We start from the raw sequence: 23,638 nt of genomic DNA on the forward strand, positions 1-23,638 counted from the left end.
GTGATTGATGACATGTCAATAAAGCTAATTTTGAAAAATGTGTACTTTTTTTTAATCACCAATAATTTATTAAAAAAAAATTAAAAAAAAAAAAAAAAAAAAATTATGTAATTGCAACCGTAAAATTAGTCCCAATCTGGGTTATTTTGTGGTCAAATTTTATATTTTGATATGAAATATTTTATTGGCAACCATGAATCATATCCGTTTCATGATCATATTACAACTATATATTTTAAAGTAAAAAAAAAATTTTTGGGATTATAATTCGTTCGTTAAACATTTTATACTCGTTTCGGTGACATTGCTACCTTCTCTGTGACGTCACAACGTAGGGTTCGTCTCGTCACGTGGATGTTTTGATTACGTAATGCACCGGATGCTGCACGAACGGGGAGGACGAGGCGGGGAAAGCGATGGATGGATGGATACCATGAAAGAAATCAAGAATGGACTAAGAGAGTGAAAGTAAAAGGCTGCTTGGTTTTGACGATTGTCTACGACCATCATTATCATCATAAGAGCAGCAATGGCGGGCCCAGATCAGCAGAAGCAGCATCAACAGCAGGTGGAGGAGGAGAAGGCCGAGCACATCGATGACGCCGAGATGGCGCTGCAAGGCATCAACATGCTACTCAACAACGGCTTCAAGGAAAGCGACGAGCTTTTCAAGAGATACAGGTAACGTGCATGCATCCGCTAAATGTTTACGAGGTCGTGAGTGTGTGCGTTAATGGATTGAGTGAAATGGAAAAAGGTGAGTTCGACTAAATGACGTCACATCCGGAAGAGTGGACGCTTGGTTGATAATAGGGAATGGGACGTACTACGTCATTGTTTGGACCCGCCTCCATGCTGGCAATATAATTCACTTCCGGGCCGGCAGAGTCAATGCGGATTGTAACGTGTGGTAGTGCTAAGCTAACTCTTTCGGTGTTTTAGAAAGAAAATATGGGTGCTTATTGTTGCGTTACCGGGTGCAACAGCGTCTCCTACGACAAAAAAAGGGGTTAGGAAAAATGGACTCACTTTTCACCGTTTTCCTGCATGGAGGACCAAATATCAGATCACGAAGGTACGACGGATGGCTGGATTGCAGCGGTTCGTCGGAAAAGCATTTCTTATGATCATATTTCTGCTGGAATGAGAGTGTATTCCCCTCATCTCTACTCTTGTAAGTTGAACGATTTATCCGTTTTGGTTTCAATACGTTTTTTGTTTTTTTCTTTACTGTTGTGTAAATCTGCCTCGGTAGCAATGCTAACCTACTCCTCCTCACCTACCTGTTGTGTTACTAGGAAAACCTGCATATGAAATGCTGACAACACATCCCGATTGGTCACCATATCTCTTCTTGGGTTATTCTGAGGTCAAGCGCACCACATCGGAGCGTTATGAGAGGTTGGAAAGGCGAAGAGTGCACGCTGAAACTTCAGTTTGCTCTGCTCTTACAAACACAATCCCAAGTGTTATGAAAAGTCAATAAAATATGAATACCAAAACATGACTTGAACAACTTCTTGACAAACTGTAACTGCTTGTTGTTTACTTCAGGTCTTCATAATAAACAGGTGTAATAATTACAAAGTCAGGTGACTTAATTTTGTTATTCTATTTGGAATATGCATTGACAATTTTTGGACAGTGTTGTAGACAAGAACTGGGACTGATAAGTTGCAATAGATTTATTTCAAGTAATGCAATTTCTCCAATACGATATTTGAATTGACAGTTTAAAATCTTTAAATTAGTGCAAACAAGGCCCACCCTCTGACGGTGGCAGCAAATATTATATAATTATAAGTAATACACAAATACAAGATCACAATAAACGTGTCTTTGTCAAAGCAGTTTAAAACACTATTTACTGGCCTTGGGTAAATTGCCAGACAGGATAAATATGTGCTTTAAAGTTCTTGCATTTCCATTTTAAGTATTGCAAGTACTAGTCTCCAACACAGTATTTGAACTGACAGTTTAAAATCATTTTAGTACAAAATGGCCCACACTCTGGCAGGGGGCAGCAAATATTATAATACATAATACATTATAAAAAGCTATATACTATATAAATACAAGATCACAACAAAACCTGTATTTTTCAAAGCAGTTAAAAAACATCCAGTGGCCTTAGGTAAATAAAGGTGTATAAATATGTACTTTACAGTTCTTGCATTTCTATTTTAGGTATTGCAACTTTTCCAACACTATTTGAATTGACAGTCTAAAGTCTACATTATTGCAAATAAGAATATTATAAATTAAAAATAATAATAGAATATATAAATTCAACATTACAATGAAACGTGTCTTTGTCAAAGTGGTTAAAAAAAACGTCACTGGCCATAGTTAAATAGCCAGGCAGAATAAATATGTGCATTAAAGTTCTTGCATTTTCACAAGTTAAAAGCCCGCAGTTCATCGACGAGAAGGGCAGACCCAGATGGCGTCTGCTGCAGGGGCTTGTTTGAGTCCGACACAGGACAAATGGAACCACTCCATTGAACAAATTTTCTTTGTCAAATGATCCAAGAAGAGAGATGGTGACCAATCGGGATGTGTTGTCAGCAGGTTTACCTAGGAACACAACAGGTAGGTGAGTCGTAGTAGGCGAGCATTGCTACCGAGGCAGATTTACACAACGGTGTAAAAAAACAAAAACGTATTGAAACCAAAAGTGGATAAATCGTTCAACTTACAAGAGTAGAGATGAGGGGAATACACTCTCATTCCAGCAGAAATATGATCATAAGAAATGCTTTTCCGACGAACCGCTGCAATCCAGCCATCCGTCGTACCTTCGTGATCTGATATTTGGTCCTCCATGCAGGAAAACGGTGAAAAGTGAGTCCATTTTTCCTCACCCCTTTTTTTGTCGTAGGAGACGCTGTTGCACCCGGTAACGCAACAATAAAGCACCCATATTTTCTTTCTAAAACACCGAAAGAGTTAGCTTAGCACTACCACACGTTACAATCCGCATTGACTCTGCCGGCCCGGAAGTGAATTATATTGCCAGCATGGAGGCGGGTCCAAACAATGACGTAGTACGTCCCATTCCCTATTGAGGTAGTTTTCCGTCTTTAACATTAAAGTCAAAGGCAATACTTTGTATATGTAACCTTTATGGGAAGTAATTATGAAAATGAAGAATTTCTTAGACCTGTGATAATAGAAAAAAATAAAGGTAAACCCTGACATCTATTGAAAAGTTATCATTAGTTTATTCATTTATTCACTGCTAGCCCAGGTCATAGAGTATGTGTTGTAGGAGCTAGTAAAAGAAGGGAAATTCATATTAAAAACACAGGTTTACAGAAATAGATGGAATTGGATGTCTATTGCTGTTAATGGCAGCCTAAGAGTTAAGCTATGTGAGGTCATAATTATTAAAACCAAAATATAAAATATATGGCGGAAAACACAGACAAGGCTGAAAAAGCAGTTTCTGCTCTTGCACTCCTCATTAAAAGAGACTGCTGTATTTTAAGCCAAAACAACTGTTGTGTTTGATAGAACAAAATGTCTATATGCTGCCATAGCAGATTCATGGTGCATTAAGCCACCGAACTATTTTTAATTTGTCCGTTTTACCCTGGAAACCCCTGTTTACAGATGTCGCGCAACCGCTTTTGTTTCAAACCAGCCATAAAACGGAGGTAATTAATTATATTTATTATTCAAAATATCTGTCATTTTAAACTTAGAATCATGAATTGATGTCTAATATTTCGTTTAAAAAAAAAGGACTTAAAAAAAAATTATTCACGCACGTATTTTAAACTTTTAAACAAATCACGTTACAATGAAAAAAATGGTGTCTGTAAAAAAGTCACGGATATCTACCTCATAACTATCGCTTATTTGTAGTTTTTTTTAACTTTTGCATTCTTTCCGTATTGTTAGATGACAAATAATCGATCCAAACAAAGAAAAATTGAAAAGATAGGGTTTTGCTGTTTATTTATTTATTTTTTTAAATACCCTCCTGTTCAAAATATTTCTTCCCCCAGAAAATTAAGATTTTATGCTTTCCAATGATGTATCACGCATGCATATCGGACAATTTTAAAATTTGGACAAATTGGGGGTCTCAGAGGGGAATTTCAAGTCACCTGAGTGTTTTCCGCCATATACCAGTGGTACTTTGACATACGATCACTGCGACACACGATCTTTTCGACATCCGACGTAAAGTTTGACTCGCTATTTGTTTGTAAATCCGACGACATGCTCGAAATACGACAATTTATGACAGCGCCGCAGTTTTTGTTTTCCCGTAAGACGGACGCATGGCGGATTTTCTTGTGAGAGAAATCAACATGGGTTCCAAGAATGTTAGTGCAGGTGGGAAAAAAGGAAAAAGATGAGGCTGACCATTGAAATGAAGATGAAAAATGATAGAAAAATATGAGCTTAGTGTGCGCCTTCTTGAACTGACTCGACAATACGGCCGTAGAATGTCTACGATCTCGACAGTCCTCCTCCGACCTCTGTTCGCCAGTCTTTATAAGTTAAGGTGACAATTATTATTGTGGTAACATCGCCAGTTTCGTCAGGTTTTTAATGTGCACTTTGAGATTTGTTTTTCAAATGTAAAGTGCGTTATAAATAAAATGCATTATTATTATTATTATTTATTTCAAAACTTGCGCCACACAACATGCCTACTGACCGCTGCAACTGAACACGAAAAGTGAAAGTAAAAGTCCTCTCTCAGTCTGTCAAGTCAGCCACGCAGTGCGTGCAGGTACATCACGCAAAACACATCCGCCACATTAGAACCCGATTCGTTACATTATTACAGGTATGATTACTATTATTACTGTTATTATATTATTATTTCGATCTTTCTTCACAATTATTTGTTTTGCTCTGTGTACCTTTTTTTTGCAATAGTACCAGCAGCATTTATTAATGATTTAGCGTAGGTTTTGTGGAATGAATTAATGGAATTTGAATGTATTCTTATGGGAAAATCCTGCTCGACATACGTTCATTTGGAATGACAAGCAAGGTCCTGGAACGAATTAACTCCGTATGGAGAGGTACACTGTATATATATTTTTAATTACAGCAATTACAAAAGCAGCTATTTTGTGAGGTGCTATACCCACGCCAGAGGTTGCGCTAGACTTTTTCGTTGTCTGTCATTTTGACTGACAGTGTCATAAAAATCCGGTCATAATCTATTTTTACCCGTCACTTACATTTTTAAAATGATAATAATGACATATTCAATAGTATTTAGTTTTCATTCATTTTTAATTAATATTCTGTCCGAACAAGCTTAACAAGAGGCAAACAGACAGCGGAGTGCACCAATCAACGACGGGCAGACGTGCCGTTAGCAAAGCGACGAGGGCAGGATGAGGGACTTGCGCGCGGAAGTAAACATACGAGGAGAACGGAGTTTATTCAACATGGCTAGCGCGAGACAGACTGTTGTCAATGTCTCGTGTCGATGTGTTTTAGCGCGGATTGGAACATATTCTCGGCTCTCCCGCCATCCGTGTTGTTGTAGAGACGACTTTCGGCACGCAAGAGTGACGTTGCTCGTGAAGAACACGTCACGCAAATAAACAAATTTGATTTGTCAATTGATTTTGTACCTACTCGAGAGGCTGTGTCCCAGACTCTTCTCTCAGTGTTTGAAAAATACAGGGAGAACAGTCTGGCCGTGCCAGGCAAACGCTCAGTTGCCTTGACATTTTTCCGAGTAAGGCCAACGACGTCATGCATCAAGAGAGACAATAGCTAATTAATATGCTCACTCGCTACCCTGTTGTCTGGGGTGTGAATTGCAACCTGTCAAAATGACGGATGGACTTCAGATTTTTCTGTCACCGTTTTAAAAAACCGGTCAACGACGGAAAATATTCGGTTAACGCGACCCCTGACCCACGCACATACACACTGCTAAACTCAAGCAAAGGTGCATTTAATAACGGGTATTAATGACGTCACAAGGAAAAGTGGAATACTTGCATTTAATTGGCTAAAATTGTACCGGCTTTGATTAAAATGTCAGGCGGCGGAATTTTTTTTTCAATTTATTAAACAAAATAATTCATAACCGTATAATAATATTTCTTATGATTAGGTGTTGTCTTCCCTTTAAACATTTTTGTGTTTAATATTGACTTATTGACTTAGATGGCGATAGGTGTTGGACGTCTATTGTCGTCAATAGCATCCAATCAGTTAAAAAGATTACAGTGATCCCTCGCTACTTCATGCTTCAAACTTCGCGCTCTCAGTCTATCGTGGAATTCCCCCCCCCCCCCCCCCCCCCCCCCGATTAATAAATATATAAATAAATAAATACAGATGAGCTGTCCTGATCCGATCACATAGTCCCACTCTCCCTCCTGCTGCTTTTCTTGTCAGGCAGTGCACTGGTTTTGCTTATTAATGTTAACAATGATTGACAGACATTAAGGTTTGATCTTGCCAGAGATGCTTGGAAGCCGAAACTTAAAAGAGTCACATGCGTTAATCACCGCTTAACTTGTTAAACAGTTCCTGTGGCAACTCATTGTAAGTGAGCAGCTTGAGCGGACTCATTCAATGAAGCATTCAATAAAGACAACCATCTTCCGACTTTTTTCTTGTTTAACAATAATTCGGTGGGACAGTAACATGTTTAAAACTGATCATGTTTATTTTATTTGAAGTGCTTAAAAAGCATTTAATAATATTGTTTTTTTTTTAATTATACTTTGGGGAAAATGTAAAAATACGTCTTATATGTATCTCTTTTCAATGCTAAATGTGAATAAATACATTTAACAGAAAAAAACAAAAAAATTTGAGGGGAGAGGGGTGGTTTTTCATTTATCGCGGTGGGTTTTGGTCCCCATTAACCACGAAAAACAAGGGATCACTGTACTTGGATGCTACATGATTGGATGTCAGTTATTGTCAACGGCACAAAGAGTTCATTAGTTCTTTAGTATCGAAAATTATATTGAGTATTTTTTTTTTTTTGTATGGATACCGAGTTGAAAATGTTAGTGTCCTGATATATTGATGAAATAAATGTCAGTTTTACACATGCCACTGTGCTGTTTGTGTTCCCTTTCTAGGAGCCACAGCCCACTAATGAGCTTTGGGGCAAGTTTTGTCAGCTTCTTGGTGAGTAATTAAATTCAAAACACAAAAACTAATAAAAGGACAAATGAAATATTTGGGAAAAGTTAGTTCTCTCCTATTTTCAGTCAACACTTGTTACATTTTTTCCTCAATCAATCTGTCGTAATTCTGTGTGTAAAGGTTAATTGGAGCGTGGTTTATTATTTTTGCAGAATGCCATGATGACGTTTGAGGAGGAAAAGATGCAGATGGCTTGCGACGACCTGAAGACCACCGAGAAGCTGTGTGAGAGCGACAGTGTCGGTGTACTGGAGACCATCAGGAACAAGATCAAGAAGAGCGTCAGTTTACATAGTGAGACGTGTATCCCAGTGAATGAGTTTGGTTTTAGAATGTTCTATGTGTACAGATGGACTCTCAGAGGTCTGGCGTGGTGGTGGTGGATCGTCTACAGAGACAGATTATTGTGGCCGACTGTCAGGTTTACCTGGCCGTGCTCTCCTTTGTCAAGCAAGAACTCTCAGGTTAGCTCTAAAAACTACTGTGTGGATTAGTTAGTTATAACTTCTAGTAAGAGTGATAGTGCTATTTATTTTTTCAGTGAGCTAGCATTTTAGTAGTTGTACAGGTAGGTTAGCTTTTTCTTCAGCTTGCTTTTAGTGTCTTTGTTTTGAATTTTTGCTCTCGAAATGTACTGTAGATTGTATTTTCTGTACAGCGTACATTAAAGGCGGTTGGATCCTCCGCAAGGCGTGGAAAATGTATAACAAATGTCACAGCGACATCAGCCAGCTGCAGGCTGCCTGCCAGCAGAACACCACAGAGAGCACCACCGAGAACACAACCCACACCGCACCGGACAACGCTAACCACAACGAGGCAGAGAGCGGTGTGACGGCCGAAGCCCTGGACCGCCTGAAGGGCTCGGTTAGCTTCGGCTACGGTTTGTTCCACCTGTGCATCTCTATGGTTCCCCCGCACCTTCTCAAGATCATCAACCTCTTGGGGTTTCCCGGAGACCGCCTCCAAGGCCTGGCTGCCCTCGCCTACGCTAGCGAAAGCAAGGACATGAAGGCGCCGCTAGCTACGTGAGTACACCACATACAGTAGTTACTAGGTCACCGAGTAAGCATTTTTCTATTGATGTGGTTTGTGGCATCTTGTAGATTGGCCCTCTTGTGGTATCACACGGTAGTGCTGCCATTTTTCGCGCTAGACGGGTGTGACTCTCACGCTGGTCTGACGGAGGCTAAAGAGATCTTGCACAGGAAGTCACTGGTCTACCCAAACTCTTCCCTCTTTATCTTCTTCAAGGGACGTGTTCACAGGTTGGAGGTAGGGCTTCTTTGATGGGTAGTTAACTTAAAGCAGGGGTGTCAAAACTTTTTTCTCTGGAGGTTTTTGCAGAAAAATGAAAGGATGCATGGGCCTACTTGAAACTACCACTTTCATTTAACATGACGATATACACTCACCGGCCACTTTATTAGGTACACCTGCCCAACTGCTCGTTAACACTTAATTTCTAATCAGCCAATCACATGGTGGCAACTCAGTGCATTTAGGTGTGTAGACATGGTTTCAGACAATCTCCTGCAGTTTAAACCGAGCATCAGCATGGGGAAGAAAGGTGATTTGAATGACTTTGAACGTGGCATGGTTGTTGGTGCCAGAAGGGCTGGTCTGAGTATTTCAGAAACTGCTGATCTACTGGGATTTTCACACACAACCATCTCTAGGGTTTTCAGAGAGCGGTCCGAAAAAGAAAAAATATCCAATGAGCGGCAGTTCTGTGGGCGGAAATGCCTTGTTGATGCCAGAAGTCAGAGGAGAATGGCCAGACTGGTTCGAGCTGATAGAAAGGCAACAGTGACTCAAATAACCACCCGTTACAACCAAGGTAGGCAGAAGAGCATCTCTGAACGCACAGTACGTCGAACTTTGAGGCAGATGGGCTACAGCAGAAGAAGACCATGACGGGTGCCACTCCTTTCAGCTAAAAACAGGAAACTGAGGCTACAATTTGCACAAGCTCATCGAAATTGGACAATAGAAGATTGGAAAAACGTTGCCTGGTCTGATGAGTCTCAATTTCTGCTGCGACATTCAGATGGTAGGGTCAGAATTTGGCGTCAACAACATGAAAGCATGGCTCCATCCTGCCTTGTATCAACGGTTCAGGCTGGTGGTGGTTGTGTAATGGTGTGGAGAATATTTTCTTGGCACGCTTTGGGCCCCTTGATACCAATTGAGCATCGTTGAAACGCCACAGCCTACCTGAGTATTGTTGCTGACCATGTCCATCCCTTAATTACCACAATGTACCCATCTTCTGATGGCTACTTTCAGCAGGTTAATGCGCCATGTCATCAAGCTGGAATCATCTCAGACTGGTTTCTTGATCATGACAGTGAGTTCACTGTACTCAAATGGCCTACACAGTCACCAGATCTCAATCCAATAGAGCATCTTTGGGATGTGGTGGAACGGGAGATTTGCATAATTGATGTGCAGCCGACAAATCTGCACCGTGTGATGCTATCATGTCAATATGGACCAAACTCTCTGAGGACTGCTTCCAGCACCTTGTTGAATCTATGCCACGAAGAATTGAGGCAGTTCTGAAGGCAAAAGGGAGTCCAACCCGTTACGAGCATGGTGTACCTAATAAAGTGACCGTTGAGTGTATAGGCCTGTAGCGATAACAAATTTTAGTAGGCAAATCAGTATATTGTCTCATAATTATTGCCGATATGCGATATTATTGCCTGTTGTTTTTTTCCAACCTATTCAACCACGAATATATAGTGACAAAACATCCTAATAAATCACTGATTCAAATGCAATAAATTGTTATTCTTAAATAAAACACAAACTATATTAAAATTTATAAATATTAAAAAAATGCATAATGAGTTATTTTAAAGTTAGTTAGGTGCAGAATATGAAATAGGTGAGAAACCCAATGTGATTTTTGTTGTCTACCAATTAGAGCCTATTAAAAGTGTTAATTTCATACAAAATGACTGTCATCTTGTCCTGCAAAGTGTGCAGGCAGCAAATTTGAAGCCAAATTATCATTATTTATTACATCATATTATCATTGCCAATCAGGTTTTTCATAATGGGTGTCATTTTAAATTTATTCGTAGTGTAGATTCTGAAGTATATGCGATTGCCTCCAGAAATCTGAACATGACGTGCTTTTATTTTGAAATCTCGCCTGGAAGAACGTTTGCTAAGCCACTAAACGTAAGCTTTACACTTAGTAAAAAGAAACAAAAACAAAGTGCACTTCGCTTTCGTCATGCATGTGGTATCAAATAGATTTTTAGCAAGTTTTCATGTTTGAAGTGTCAGCTTTTAACCGCAATTTTGCGTTCGTGGAGAAAACTGCCAATGTTTTATAGCAGGCTAAAGTGGTTAGTACATTGTCTTTTTTCCATTAGCCTCAGTGTAGCAATGCTAACGTTTTACATTGTTTAATATAGAAGTGTTTCCTTATTTTGTATGTCTGAACTTTAATCCTAAGGCGTGTCTATGGCCAATAAACATCTGTGAAAGCTACTGGAATCTCATGTGCAATCAACATGTACGTGTGCCGAGTGTACACAGCACACGCATGCACAAATTTATGTATGCATGCACGCGGCGATAAATCGCAGCCGGGAAAGTTACCGCCCTCATTTTTATTTACCATGCGATAGTTTGACTTACTGCATATCGCGACAGGCTTAACAATATACAGTATATTGTCATATCGGGAATCAGGCCCGATCACTTCATTTTCAGGAATCGAAGTTGGGTTAAAAAAGATCAGGTTTTTAAATTTTTGGGGATGCATTTGTATTTTGATCACTCTCAATGGCAGTGAAATATGATGAATTAATACATATATTTAAAATACTGACATTTTCAAGTTTCTGACATTGATTTTTGACCCCTGAGCTCATGGAGAGGCTCCATTTAAGTGATTAGCTTCATGTAGTGTTGAAACAGAGAAGTGCAACAGAATGTAGACTTAAGTGAAACTTCTTGTGTGGGCCGTATTCAATGATATTTGCTGCGGGCAGTGTTGTTTTTGGCAGCCCTTTTAATTTTCGTCTTAGTCTGAGTTTTTTGGACGAAAATCCTTATTACGGTAGTTTCGTCATATTTTAGTCATTTCAAAATGTGTCCTTCGTCTAGATTTAGTCCATTAAAACTCGTCGAGTTTTAGTTGCCAATTACTCAAAATGTTTTCGTCTGTAAACTTCAAAAGTTTTAGTACATGAATAAATAAATATTTCCAATAATTTCGCATTAACATTGACAGACGAGCACATAATTTTAGAGTCTACATCAGGGGCCCCCAAACTACGGCCCGCGGGCAGAATACGGCCCGCCTCCACATTTGGTCCGGCCCCCTGAACAATACCAGAGAGCGTTTTGATTTTTTTTTTTTTTCCCAATAGTGGTATTTATTTCCTGGCTTTTTTCTGTGAAGAACCCAGAGAGGGTTATTTGGTTATTATCTATTTAATTAATAGTGCTATTATTATCATATCAGATCATATCATATTATATTATATTATATTCAATATTATTTTTATTTTGTTTACTTTTGTTCCGTGAACAATCCAGAAAGGGTTGTTTGATTGTGGCTTTCTGAAAAACAATACATTTTTCCATTTAGGCACTCCTTCAATCGTCACACTTTTTCTGTTACAAACTGACCCCGGCCCCTCATCAGAGAAGGAAAAAGTTATGTGGCCCTCACAGGAAAAAGTTTGAGGACCCTTGGTCTACATCAGTGCTTCTCAATTATTTTCTGCTACGCCCCCCCAAGCAAGACGTAAATGTTTCGCGCCCCCCCAAACTCTCTGCCGCCGCTGTAAATAGTATTATTTGTCTATAAAATTACTATTATAAATACGCATCTGCCTAATATTGTGTCCTTTTTTTCTAATAAAGAAAAAAAGTAAAATAGATCAACTTATAATAAAGTATAACTTTATTAACATTGTTTTGTTTGTAACAGAGAAGACTTGACGTGCATCAATTTGCCTGAATTAAAAAAAAAAAAGTCACATTCAAACTGTAAAAATACACTCAAGGTACATTTTTGACCATTTGATACAGAAAAATAAAATGTAATAAAATCAGTAAATAATAACAAATTCAAATTGATTAGAAACATTCACTCATGAGGACAATATGCCAAAAAATTTGACCGAAAAAACAAAAATGAATAAAGGAAAAAAAGAGTGTCCTTGGACAGAAGGACAGTTTTTATTTTTGCTGCTCACACTCAGTATTACCTCCTTTGCAATGGTGTGGAGTCATTTTGCAATGAGCATGCTAACAATGCTCACTGGTTTACTGATATAACACTGACAAAGCAGGACGATTGTTAGCAATATTCGGCACGTTTTCGCTGAAAAACAATCAAGCGGCTTATCAATGAGATTGGGGTCGAATGTCTTTAAGTGGCGTCTTAATTGATTTGGCTTCTGGCGGTCCGCTATAATTATTTTTAGACACAGTAAACAGTCTTTCCTCATCACCCACAGTATTAAAAGTCAAAGCTAAAAGGCAAACGGCACGAACAAAGCGCATTCTCGGCGGCCGAGGTAGAACCGTAGGTGAGGGCGGTCGTCGTGACGATCCCAAGCCGAAAATGGCACTTATCGGGCGGCGGCGTAAGAACCGGACAAGACAGTGGGTCGCTGCGTGAGTGAGTCCGGTCGGAAAACGGCTTTCGAAAACGGCGGCGGCGCACTGCTCTTCATATTTGTTTTCTGTGTGATGAGTGCTCTTCCTTAGTTCAAAAATACTGCACGCACTCTGAAAATGAGAGCGCCACTGCCAGCCACTGAGTGGATGCGCAAGTACACTTTATTCCAGTACGGCAGAAAAAAAAAAAAAGCATGTTCCCCGAGGTCACACGCGCCCCCCCTGGCATCGCTCTGCGCCCCCCCCAGGGGGGCGCGCCCCACTACTTGAGAAGTACTGGTCTACATGGACATCACCATCTTTGGGATGTTAATACACATTCAACAGGAAAACAGTACATTATTTTCAATTCATTAAACTCACCTGGAAGCCACATACTATATGTAAAACATTTTAGACGACGACGAGAGTTTAAGATGACGCTAAATGCTACTGCAAACGCTTTGCTAATGCTATAAGTTACATTTAGTGTGTAATGATCACTCAGCATTTTTAAATCCTAAAACAACATGGCATATCTAGCCAAGATAAGATAACAAAACTGACCAAGCAGCACTTCACATGTTTCACAAAAGGCAAGTCTGGAGCGTGCTTTGATGGAGCTAGCTATGATGCGTGCTATCTACGCGTACGATAAGAAAATGTCACACATTATATGAACTTATAACGGAAACTATGGCGAATTCTCATCTCGTTCTCGTCAGACAAAAACTGGCATTCTTCTCGTTATAATTTGGTCTCCCAAGACACATTTTTAGCTCATCATCATCACATCATTATCATGAAAAAAATGTTCGCAGACGAAATATTTTTGTTATCGTCATTGTTGAAGAAAACAACACTGGCTGTGGGCTGTTAAACACTGGGCTACGGGCCATAGTTTGGACACCGCTGATTTAAAATAAGGAGCTAGCAAATGAGCTTCTTTGTGTGTGTTTAGTGTCACATCAACAGCGCTCTGGCCTGCTTCAACGACGCACTTGAACTGGCTTCCGACCAAAGGGAGATCCAGCACGTGTGTCTGTACGAGATCGGTACGTTTGCGACTCGACACATCCGGCACTATTCGTTGGGATTACCATGGCAATGACTGATTATTCGTTCATCTCATCAGGTTGGTGCAGCATGATCGAGATGAACTTCGAAGACGCTCATCAGTCTTTCGAGAGGCTGAAGAACGAGTCTAGATGGTCGCAGTGTTATTACGCGTACTTGACCGGAGGTGGGACGCTGCGTCTTAGCGTTAGCTTGATCATCCTAGCACTGACATTTCATTTTAAGATCGGTGTTCTTCTTTAGTATGTCAAGGAGCTTCAGGTGACTTAGACGGCGCCAGCGGAGTCTTCAAAGACGTGCAGAAGCTGTTCAAAAGAAAAAACAACCAGATTGAGCAGTTCGCAGTCAAACGGGTATGTTTTGTTGACTTAGAAATGTTGTCTCTTGGATCTGTGTCTTGAGTCAGTGTTGGATTTGTGTTTTTACACAGGCTGAGCGTTTGAGGAAGATTTCCCCCAGTAGAGAACTTTGCATCATGGGTGTCATTGAGGTGTTGTACCTGTGGAAAGCGCTTCCCAACTGCTCCTCAACCAAGTTGCAGGTTATGAACCAAGGTAAAAAGTGGTAGAACTTTGGCCGTAATGACTGCTTAGTAAAAATCTCAAAATTCTCTAGTCAGTGATTATTTTTTTTTCAACATGTTGTTGGTTCAGTCTTGCAGCGTCTTGACGAGGTGTCGTGCCGTGGCCTGAAACATCTTCTTTTGGGTGCTGTCCACAAGTGTCATGGCAATACCAAAGACGCCGTTCAGGTAATTTAACTGCGTCCAAAAATGACCATTAATGGTGTTTATTAAGGACGGGTTTGGTTTAGTCCTTCCAGATGGCGGCTAGAGACGAGTATGGACGGCAGACAAATTCGTACGTTCAGCCGTACGCCGTCTACGAGTTGGGCTGTGTGCTGCTAGCTAAACCAGAGGTCAGTTTATTCCTCATCTGCGTCTTTTTTTTTTTTTTTTTTTTTTTAAAGACTCACTCTTGGAATTGGACATTTCTTGTTTGTTTTTAACCAAAACGTACGAGATTTGAACTTAATTCTCATAGAATTTTGACATATTCTTGTAATAAAATGTTAGTTTGGTAGCACCTGTAGCATGTCTAATTTTGTAGGCTTATGACTGGAAAAATAATGATACCCGCATGGTTAAAGATGTATTCTTAATAGAGATGTGCCCGAAAATTCGGTGATGAAAAAATTGCATTATCGGTTTTTGTTTTTAAAGACTGAAAATTTACCACAGAAAAGTGTGAAGAGCCTTAGTCCTTTTGTGCAGTGTTGTTTTTGGCAGCCCTTTTTAAATTTTGTCTTATTGCTTGTGCTTTGAACGATAATACTTATTAGTCTTAGTCATATTTTAGTAATCTCAAACTGTATTTGGCTTTGTCTAGTTTTTGTAGACAAAAACTCAGTTTTCAAACCAATTTACCGTAATTTCCCGAATATAAGGCGCAGCCGTGTATAATGCGCACCCCAAATTTACTTGTAAAATCTAGGGAAAAATATTGTACCCGTTTATAACGCGCACCCTAATTTTAGCACCAATAAACAGAAGAATACAAGAAATCAGAGCTTGTGTACAGATACAGAAATGTCATTTTACTGACTGGTGAAACACAGCACAAGCATACCACATTGGTAGTTCAAAACATTACCATAAACTGACAATATTTACGGTAATAGTATGATTTGACAACTTCTCCAACTTACCAGAATCTAGGAGAAAACAAAACAGATGTGACTTTTCTTTTAAAGGCTGCTGTATAACTTGCTCGTTTCATCATGATGAATAAATGTTTCTTCCATGGATTGATACGGTAGAATGAACGGTAAAATGAAAGTGAGAACGTAAGTCGGAAATCCGTGAGAGCTCATCGCTGTCAACACGATAGTAACAATAGGAACTATTGTTATTTGGGTTTGAGTTTCCCGAGGGACAGATATAGTTGACGGACACAGAAAGTCTGTGTTGTTACGTTTGTTATGGTCAGAGTTGCGGAGCTGCAATAAACGTTGACTCAAATGAGTTCAAGAAACTAAATTCTGTGCTTTATGAAGGGTGAAAAAAGCAGAATTTAACACAGACGAAATCATTCGGCCGATTAGAATGAAGTATTACCGAAACAAAATGGTGACGTCACGTACCGTAATGGTTGGCAACGGTTTTTCAACACAACGTGGCCTTGTCAATTAAAAATAAATCGGTTTATATATATATATATATATGTAATATATATATATATTTCTGTCTCCATGCATGTACCCGTTTATAATGTGCACCATGATTTTACAAGTTGATTTTGGGGGAAAAAAGTGCGCGTTATAATCGGAAAATTACGGTAGTCTAGTTTTAGTCGACGTTTACTAAACTGGTTATCATACACACTCAGCAGTAAAACAGTAATTGTTTTCAATTAATTATACCCACCTGGACTCCCTGAACTGTATGTAAAAAAAAAAAAAAAATTAGTCATTAGTCTGATGCTAATGCAAATGCTATGCTAACGCTACGAGTTACATTTAGTGTGTGATGCTCATTCAGCACAGACCTTTAAAGGCTAAAGCAACATTGCATATTCTCTTTGGCCAAGATCAAAAAACATATCTTACCGTGTGTGAAAGCCTGGAGACTGGAGACAACACTGGTGAGTAGGGGTGTGACGAAATATCGAAATGGTGATATATCGTGATACTTTGTATCCCAAAAGGTTATCGATATGCTCCTGCCAAGAATCGAGATATCGTTTTGAAAAGGTGTCAGTCTAAAAAAATAAAAATAAAAATGAACCAACAAGTTGCTACCAAAATTTTCCACCGTAATAGTGTCTCAGTTAATTCTAAGGCTGCATTGACGGTGCTCAACGCCCAATTTATTTAGACTGGGAACGCTCGTTCATTAAAAACCAGAGCATTCACACTCACAGTCATTCTGTCCGATTTTCAGGGCATTTACAGGTCATTTTCTGTTGAGTCTGAGTCACTGCCTATTCATTTGGGGGATTCCCAGGTCATTTCCTGTTCTTTAACTTAAAATTAATTGGAAGAGACCCATAAAATACCCCAAGATCAACAGGAAGTAACTGAAAATGAACAGGTAAATGACCTTAATTGGCCCAAAATTACGTCATTGCCTGGCATTGGCTGCCACTACCGGCCATAGACGTTCAGTCCGTTTGAAGTGGGAGGGATGGCGAATGTTCATTCGCTGCCCGACCAGTTCAAATGGATTGGACAAGTTCATTCCAATTCACCGCAGAAGCTTGTTTTTCTGTTTATTAGTTGTTTGTGAATTATCCTTGAATGATTTCCTGACCAATGTATCGATAATCGTATCGTCAGATCATCGTTATCGTGAGCTTTGTATCGCAAATCGTATCGTATTGTGAGGTACTGAGAGGTTCCCACTCCTACTGGTGAGTCAGGGGTGGGGGCGCAGCACGTCACATGAGTGACACAACCAGTCCCTGCTACGATGTAGGCTAACTACACATAAAATGTCACACATTGTGAACATTAGGGGTGTGACAAAATATTGAAATGGTGATATATCGTGATACTTTGTATCCCAAAAGGTTATCGATATGCTTCTGCCAAGAATCGAGATATCGTTTTGAAAAGGTGTCCATGTCAAAAAAATAAATAAAAATGAACCAATAAGTTGCTACCAAAATCTTCCACCATAATAGTGTCTCAGCTAACTCTAAGGCTGCATTGATGGTGCTCGACGCCCATAATTCCTATTATCGGACCGATAATTATCAGACCGATAAATATCGTGCACCTCTATCGCATACTTACCTCTTCTCGATCCAAAAACTCCATGTAGCATGTATCACCGAGTGTCAAGACACAGCTGTGAATGACCACAGCCAGATTTTTGGGGGATTTTATGGGTGAAACATGGTAATATAACAAGGATCGCGATGCAGAAATCGCAGACATCAAGGAGTGGTTGAGATTTTCTTTTTCATATATTTTCCCTTTTAAACGTTTTTTTTTTTCAATCAATTTTTCTTTGTTTGGATCGATATTTTATCATCTGACATATCGGAGAAAAAAGTTATGAGATAGATACCCTTGACCTTTTTACAGACGCCATTTTTTTCATTGTGAGATAATTTGTTTAAAAGTTTAAAATATGTGAGTTAATAATTTTTAAAGTCTTTTTTTTTTTTAAACAAAATGAGACATATTAATGATTCTAAGCTAAAAACGACTGACATTTTGAATGATGAATATAATTACCTTCGTTTTATGGCTGGGTCGAAAAAAAAGCGGTAGCGCGACGTCTGTAAACGGGGGTATTCAGGGTAAAACAGACAAATTAAAAATAGTTCAGGGGCTTAATGCGCCATGAATCTGATATGGCAGCATATAGACATATTGTTCTATCATACACAACAGTTGTTTTGACTTAAATTACAGCAGTTTATTTTAAAGAGGAGTGCAAGAGCAGAAACTGCTTTTTCAGTCTTGTCTGTGTTTCCGCCATATCTAATTTATGGATAAAAAACAAATGCCAAAAAAAATTTGATAAATTGGAGATGTGTGTTTTTGAGGAAAATGCCTCCTCTAATGCTATTTTTGTTTTTCCACCAATCAGACAGTGGGAAAGGGAAGATCGTTCCTACTTCAAGCAAAGGTAACATATTTTTCCCCGACTTTCTATCATTTCAATGTGCTGATGCGTCACTCAATTTCCTGATTCCTGTTTCCAGGAGGATTTCACGGGCTACGACTTTGAAAACAGGCTTCACGTACGCATCCATTCGGCGTTAGCCTCTCTAAAGGAACTAGTGCCTCAGTGACTCCACAAAGGGGTGACGTTAGCGTTTTTACACCATCTCTTAAACCGCCGACTGGGATTCAAAAGGGAAAGCTCCAGACCCGATGTTAACCATTCGCGGTTAAAAAAAAAATACACACGATTACCCGGCGTATGACGTTAAGATATGGAGTGCCGTGTACACAGATAAATGTCCCACAGGTCATATGTTTTTAACAAGATTTATGTCTGTTTAAAAATCCATTTACCTTCCGTATGATTTAGCCAATCACGAGCACCAAACGTGTACGACTTTTAAGATATTGGTGCCGGATGCTGGGAAATGAAGTCAACTCATAGACAGATACCTGTCCTGTTTGCATCAAATGCAATTTTAACAGAATTTGTTACACAGATTAAAAAATGGAATAAACCTATGATGCCTGAACTTACATTTAACATATATACATCAAAATGGGGGAATAAATTAGTACAAAAATTGTAACACTGTAATTAAAAAATACTAGTGTATATATAGTAAGAAAAAAAAAATTGAAAAATACAACTAAAAATTGGAAAATCCTAAATTAAAATAACAAAATCACATATATATGTGTACCGTAATTTTTGCACTATAAGGCGCACCCGACTATAAGCCGTCACCCACCAAATGTGACACGAAAACGGCTTTTGTTCATAAATAAGCCGCACTTGACTATAAGCCGCAGCTGTCATCACTGTATTATGGGATATTTACACTAAAAGATATTAACCGGTAACACTTCATTAGACAGCGGCATCATACAACGATCAGAAGACCAAATGAACCACCATGAAGCTTTGAACCAATTGGCTGCAAAGCTTCATTTGGCCATCACTGCTCCCTTGGGGGAGACAGTCATCCTCCTCTGCCACCTGCTGTCAACACTGATGTTGTCCAACATGCCTCCTAGCATGCATTGCAGTGCAACAGATGTAAATAACAATCAAGTTCTGTGATAATTATTTATTTAGTTACTGTTCCAGTTTCATTAATTGCTAGTTATGGTATTTGGTAACACTTTATTTGACAGCGGCGTCATAAGACTGTCATAATTATGACGTGATACTATTTTGGGCATTACTGAACGCTTATGACAGCGTCATCCAGCAAATTATGTTACCAACTCCATTTATGTTCAGTTTGGATATTTTACATCCATTCAAAAGTGAGATAATTTGCCGAATAACACTAAATGACATCTGTTATAAGCTTGCTGTCGTGCTGCAATGCATGCTAGGACGCATGTGTTGCCTATGAACCCAAATAAATTAAAAAATAATCCGCACTGGACAGCCGCAAGTTTTAAAATGAAGGAAAAAAAATAGCGGCTTATCGTCTGAAAATTACGATATATAGAACATCCATTTTGACTGTGACGGGGCGAAAGCTAGTTTAAATTAATTGAACATCGATCGTTGTAAGTGGCACACAGTGATTTAAATATTTTTAATCATCTATCATGTTTAGTTTTAGTTCTTCTTATTAATATATATTAAGATTCTCATTTTTTGCTGTATTTTTTCCATTTATTTTTCATATATACAATTTTGTATTAATACTATTTTTTTTGTACTTATCTATTCCGCCAATTTTTTATGTAAATTTGTTAAATGTAAATTCAAGTATCAAGGTGTTAACAATTTTTTTTTGTTGATAAAAAATTCATTCGCTCACTTTGAATGCTTTGGCCAATCACAAACATCGCAGTGCACTACATGCCGTTGTCCAGTTAAAAAAAAATGTCGTTCATCGCATTTTTTTCTTTTCGTTTGACGGAGGAAAACATTTTTTGGTCTGTTTTTTAAATGCATTTTTGTTAAACTCGTGAGATTAAGAGTTACATATGTTTCCTCGGACATTGTCCATATGCTAAACTACCGTTAAGTATGTTTAAAATAATCACGTGTGTTTGTCAAGGACAGAAATTTGATGTCATTAATCACAATTATTTCATGATTAATTATATATATTGTAAGAATAAGTTAATTTTCAACGTACAATTGTTATGTTATTTAAAGGCGACTGATTTATAAAAAAAATGTGGACGACGCTCAAAATGTATAGGAAAAAATTACTGTTGTTTTGTTAACCCTATTGTGGCCTGGTCTAGCAAAGACTATCATGTTAAAAAAAAAATCATCTTTTCAACACAAATTAAGCCAAAGTTTTTTGTTGCCAAAAGCCGAGCCCCTGGTGCTTCGCGCGAAGTGCGGACTTGACTCACTGACTCGATTTAACCGATTCAGCTAACTCAAACAACAATAAACCATCTGAGTACATGGTGGTTTCCACTGTGCAAACTCGAGTCATGACACGGTCAGTGAGCCAATAGAAATAAATAATCTGAAACCAAGAGAATTTAATCTTGTGAGTTTGTGGTATTTCTAGCAGAAGCGCTACCTCATGTTAGCAAACCAGTACAACTGATCCAGATCACTCAAGTTAGGAATCAGGAATAACCTAAGTCTGCTTGGTAAAATCAGTGAAACGATTCAACTAAATAATGTGAGTTTGTTTGATTCTAGAAGGTCTGTGAACTTCATTTAGTTAACATATACAACCAACAGAGAGCTCATTGGATCTGGTTTCATAGAAATTTCAATCTTAAGATTTTTTATTCAGTCTAGGTTTGATTCATGAATCTGTTTTATTTGATTGTGCTCTATGCAATCGCACAGCAGGTACATGAAAGTGACTCCTACGTCTTAAACGTACCCGCGTGTCCAAATAAAAAAATTAAAATTGAAAGGTGCTGGTAAATTATCGTCACTTTTCTTCGTGTTCCAATGGTGACCTTTTCCACACGTTTACACTAAGTGTCATCCTGAAATGTTGTGTGTCAAAAGTATTGAACTGAATGAAGACCCCATTTTAGTGAGGCTAATCCAGTAAAAATGTAAGAAATTGTGTTATTTTTTTCACCTCTTTGCGAGTGGTCTGTGTGTAGTAACGTTAGAGCTTCATTTATGTTGAAATGTCACTAAACTCTACAATAAACTGTTTTCCCTCAATCCAGACAATGGTTGCTCTCCTTTTTTAAATCTGTCCATTTGCCTTATATTTTTACATCCTGCCTTTATACTACCTTCTCATTTATGGGGTCTTCCATCCTACACATAAATGATTATTTAATTTCGCCAATTAATCATAAGCGGACACTTTTCCCGGTGGCTGGAAAGTGTCATTGCATGTAATTGACTTTCCTATAGACCCTACCCACCGACGTCACAAAATCACGTGCTCGCTGTATGGTTCCGCCCACTTGTCCGTCATTTTGTGTCTGTATTATCAATGGTCTCAATTGATCGAGCAATTTATAATGCATTTCATGGAAGACCCGGTGCTTTCGGATGCCGTAAACTCACTTGATGCATTGCATAAAAGGCGTTATGTGGAAAAGCTTCAGTTTATCCATTTGCCAGATCCATATTTGATGCCTAAATCGATGTTTTTCGACCCGCTGTCTCCGCCGTATTTGCCTGACATCTGCTAGCTACCCTGAACTGTACAACTATCTTGTCCACACAAAATCAGCCTATTCTCACGAAAGTTTGAAAAACTTTAAGAGCTTGGAGGCTTATAAATACTTCGTTGCTGGTTGGGTGAAACAGGTCCTCGTCCACGAAAATTTGGCAGGAATCTATCTTGTGCTTGGAAAGGTGAGTTACAAAATTTTCAATTCAAAATCTTTTGTTATTGCTAACATCCACTGTCAAGTCTAATGTATTTCATGTCGTTTGTCAATGGAGTTAGGGCTTTTAATGTTTATATGGTTTAGCGATAGCACTCTCACTACATACATACGTGTATGTTGTCGGCGATTAGCCTAGCAATGATCTTAATTGTGGTTGTCAGCCCAAAACCCTCTAAATATATATTAAATGCATCTTACCAGATATAAAATGACTACTACATAATCTGTGGTAATCGTTTGGAGCCCAGTTTTCTCGTCGAATTGCAGCAGCCTATCTCGCTCTCTTCTCTCCGGGTCTCTCGGAATCCGGTAGAACTTCAAGTCTCTCCGTCTTCTCCGTCTATCTTCTCTGTTATTGCAACCGACCGCCACACACGCCTTCACCATTTTTATTATTAATGTTAACGAGCAGAAAAACACGTCGTAAATAGGAAGAATGTACGTAGCCGTAACAGGGAAACATGATGTGTTGACGGACAATTGGGCGGCACCAGTCAGGAGGAAGGAATTGTGACGTCACGCGGGTAGGGTGACGTCACAACTCCTTCCTTACGTCACGTGTGACGTCACTTTTGGGGGGATTGAATGATTCAGACACAAATGTCCTATCCATAACATGGCCCAAACACAAAAAGATTGTTTCAATCAAATAAAACTTTTTCAATGAAAAATTAAGTGTTCAAATGCAAATGTTTCAGTCCTAAATATTTTTACGCTTTCAAAACGTTTTTTATCATTGAAATTTGTCTTTTTTTTTTTGTTTTTTTTTTGAAAATATATATATTTTTGAAGCAACTTTTTTTGATTGACTAATAAAGGCAAAAAACGTCCTAGCCAAAATGTGATCCAAACACAAATCAACATTTCTTCAATCAATAAAGTTGCTTCAATCAAAAAAAAAAACAAACTGAAAAATAGCCTTCCCATGCATTTTTTTGAGTTTCAAATTTATTTTTGCATTCAAAAACATTTTATTTTATTCAAGCGACTTTTTTTTAATTGAAAAAACATTTTGATTGAAGCAACTTTTTTTTGATTGAATAATAAAGACACAAATCTACCTCCATATGGCTCCGCCCAAGGGATACAGTTTTCGACTGGGGTAACTACATTGGCACGACACCGGCGGGCAGATGGATTGATGGAAATTCTTGTGAGTTAATTTTTTTGCTGACACTGCGTTTCGGGGTCATCAACATGTTGTGAATGTGACCCCTGTCCCAAAAATCAAAACTCCGCCTATGCAATTAATACTAAACGAGATTTCAATGAG

General features: G+C 38.7%; 1 protein-coding gene across 1 annotated transcript; it reads left to right on the forward strand.

Moving 5' to 3' along the window:
- The first annotated feature begins 359 nt into the window (after positions 1 to 359).
- Positions 360 to 21,677, forward strand: LOC130918614 (tetratricopeptide repeat protein 39C-like). Its single transcript, XM_057840458.1, has 14 exons — positions 360 to 681; positions 7,089 to 7,137; positions 7,308 to 7,436; positions 7,505 to 7,619; positions 7,814 to 8,183; positions 8,262 to 8,430; positions 13,751 to 13,844; positions 13,925 to 14,032; positions 14,110 to 14,219; positions 14,297 to 14,420; positions 14,520 to 14,617; positions 14,680 to 14,784; positions 18,467 to 18,505; positions 18,582 to 21,677. Exons 1-14 carry the CDS (start codon positions 530 to 532, stop codon positions 18,669 to 18,671), a joined length of 1,752 nt encoding a protein of 583 aa, XP_057696441.1. The 5' UTR covers positions 360 to 529; the 3' UTR covers positions 18,672 to 21,677.
- Positions 21,678 to 23,638: the final 1,961 nt, after the last annotated feature.

Source organism: Corythoichthys intestinalis, chromosome 7, assembly GCF_030265065.1.
Source record: "Corythoichthys intestinalis isolate RoL2023-P3 chromosome 7, ASM3026506v1, whole genome shotgun sequence".
In the NCBI taxonomy this organism is placed as follows: Eukaryota; Metazoa; Chordata; class Actinopteri; order Syngnathiformes; family Syngnathidae; genus Corythoichthys; species Corythoichthys intestinalis.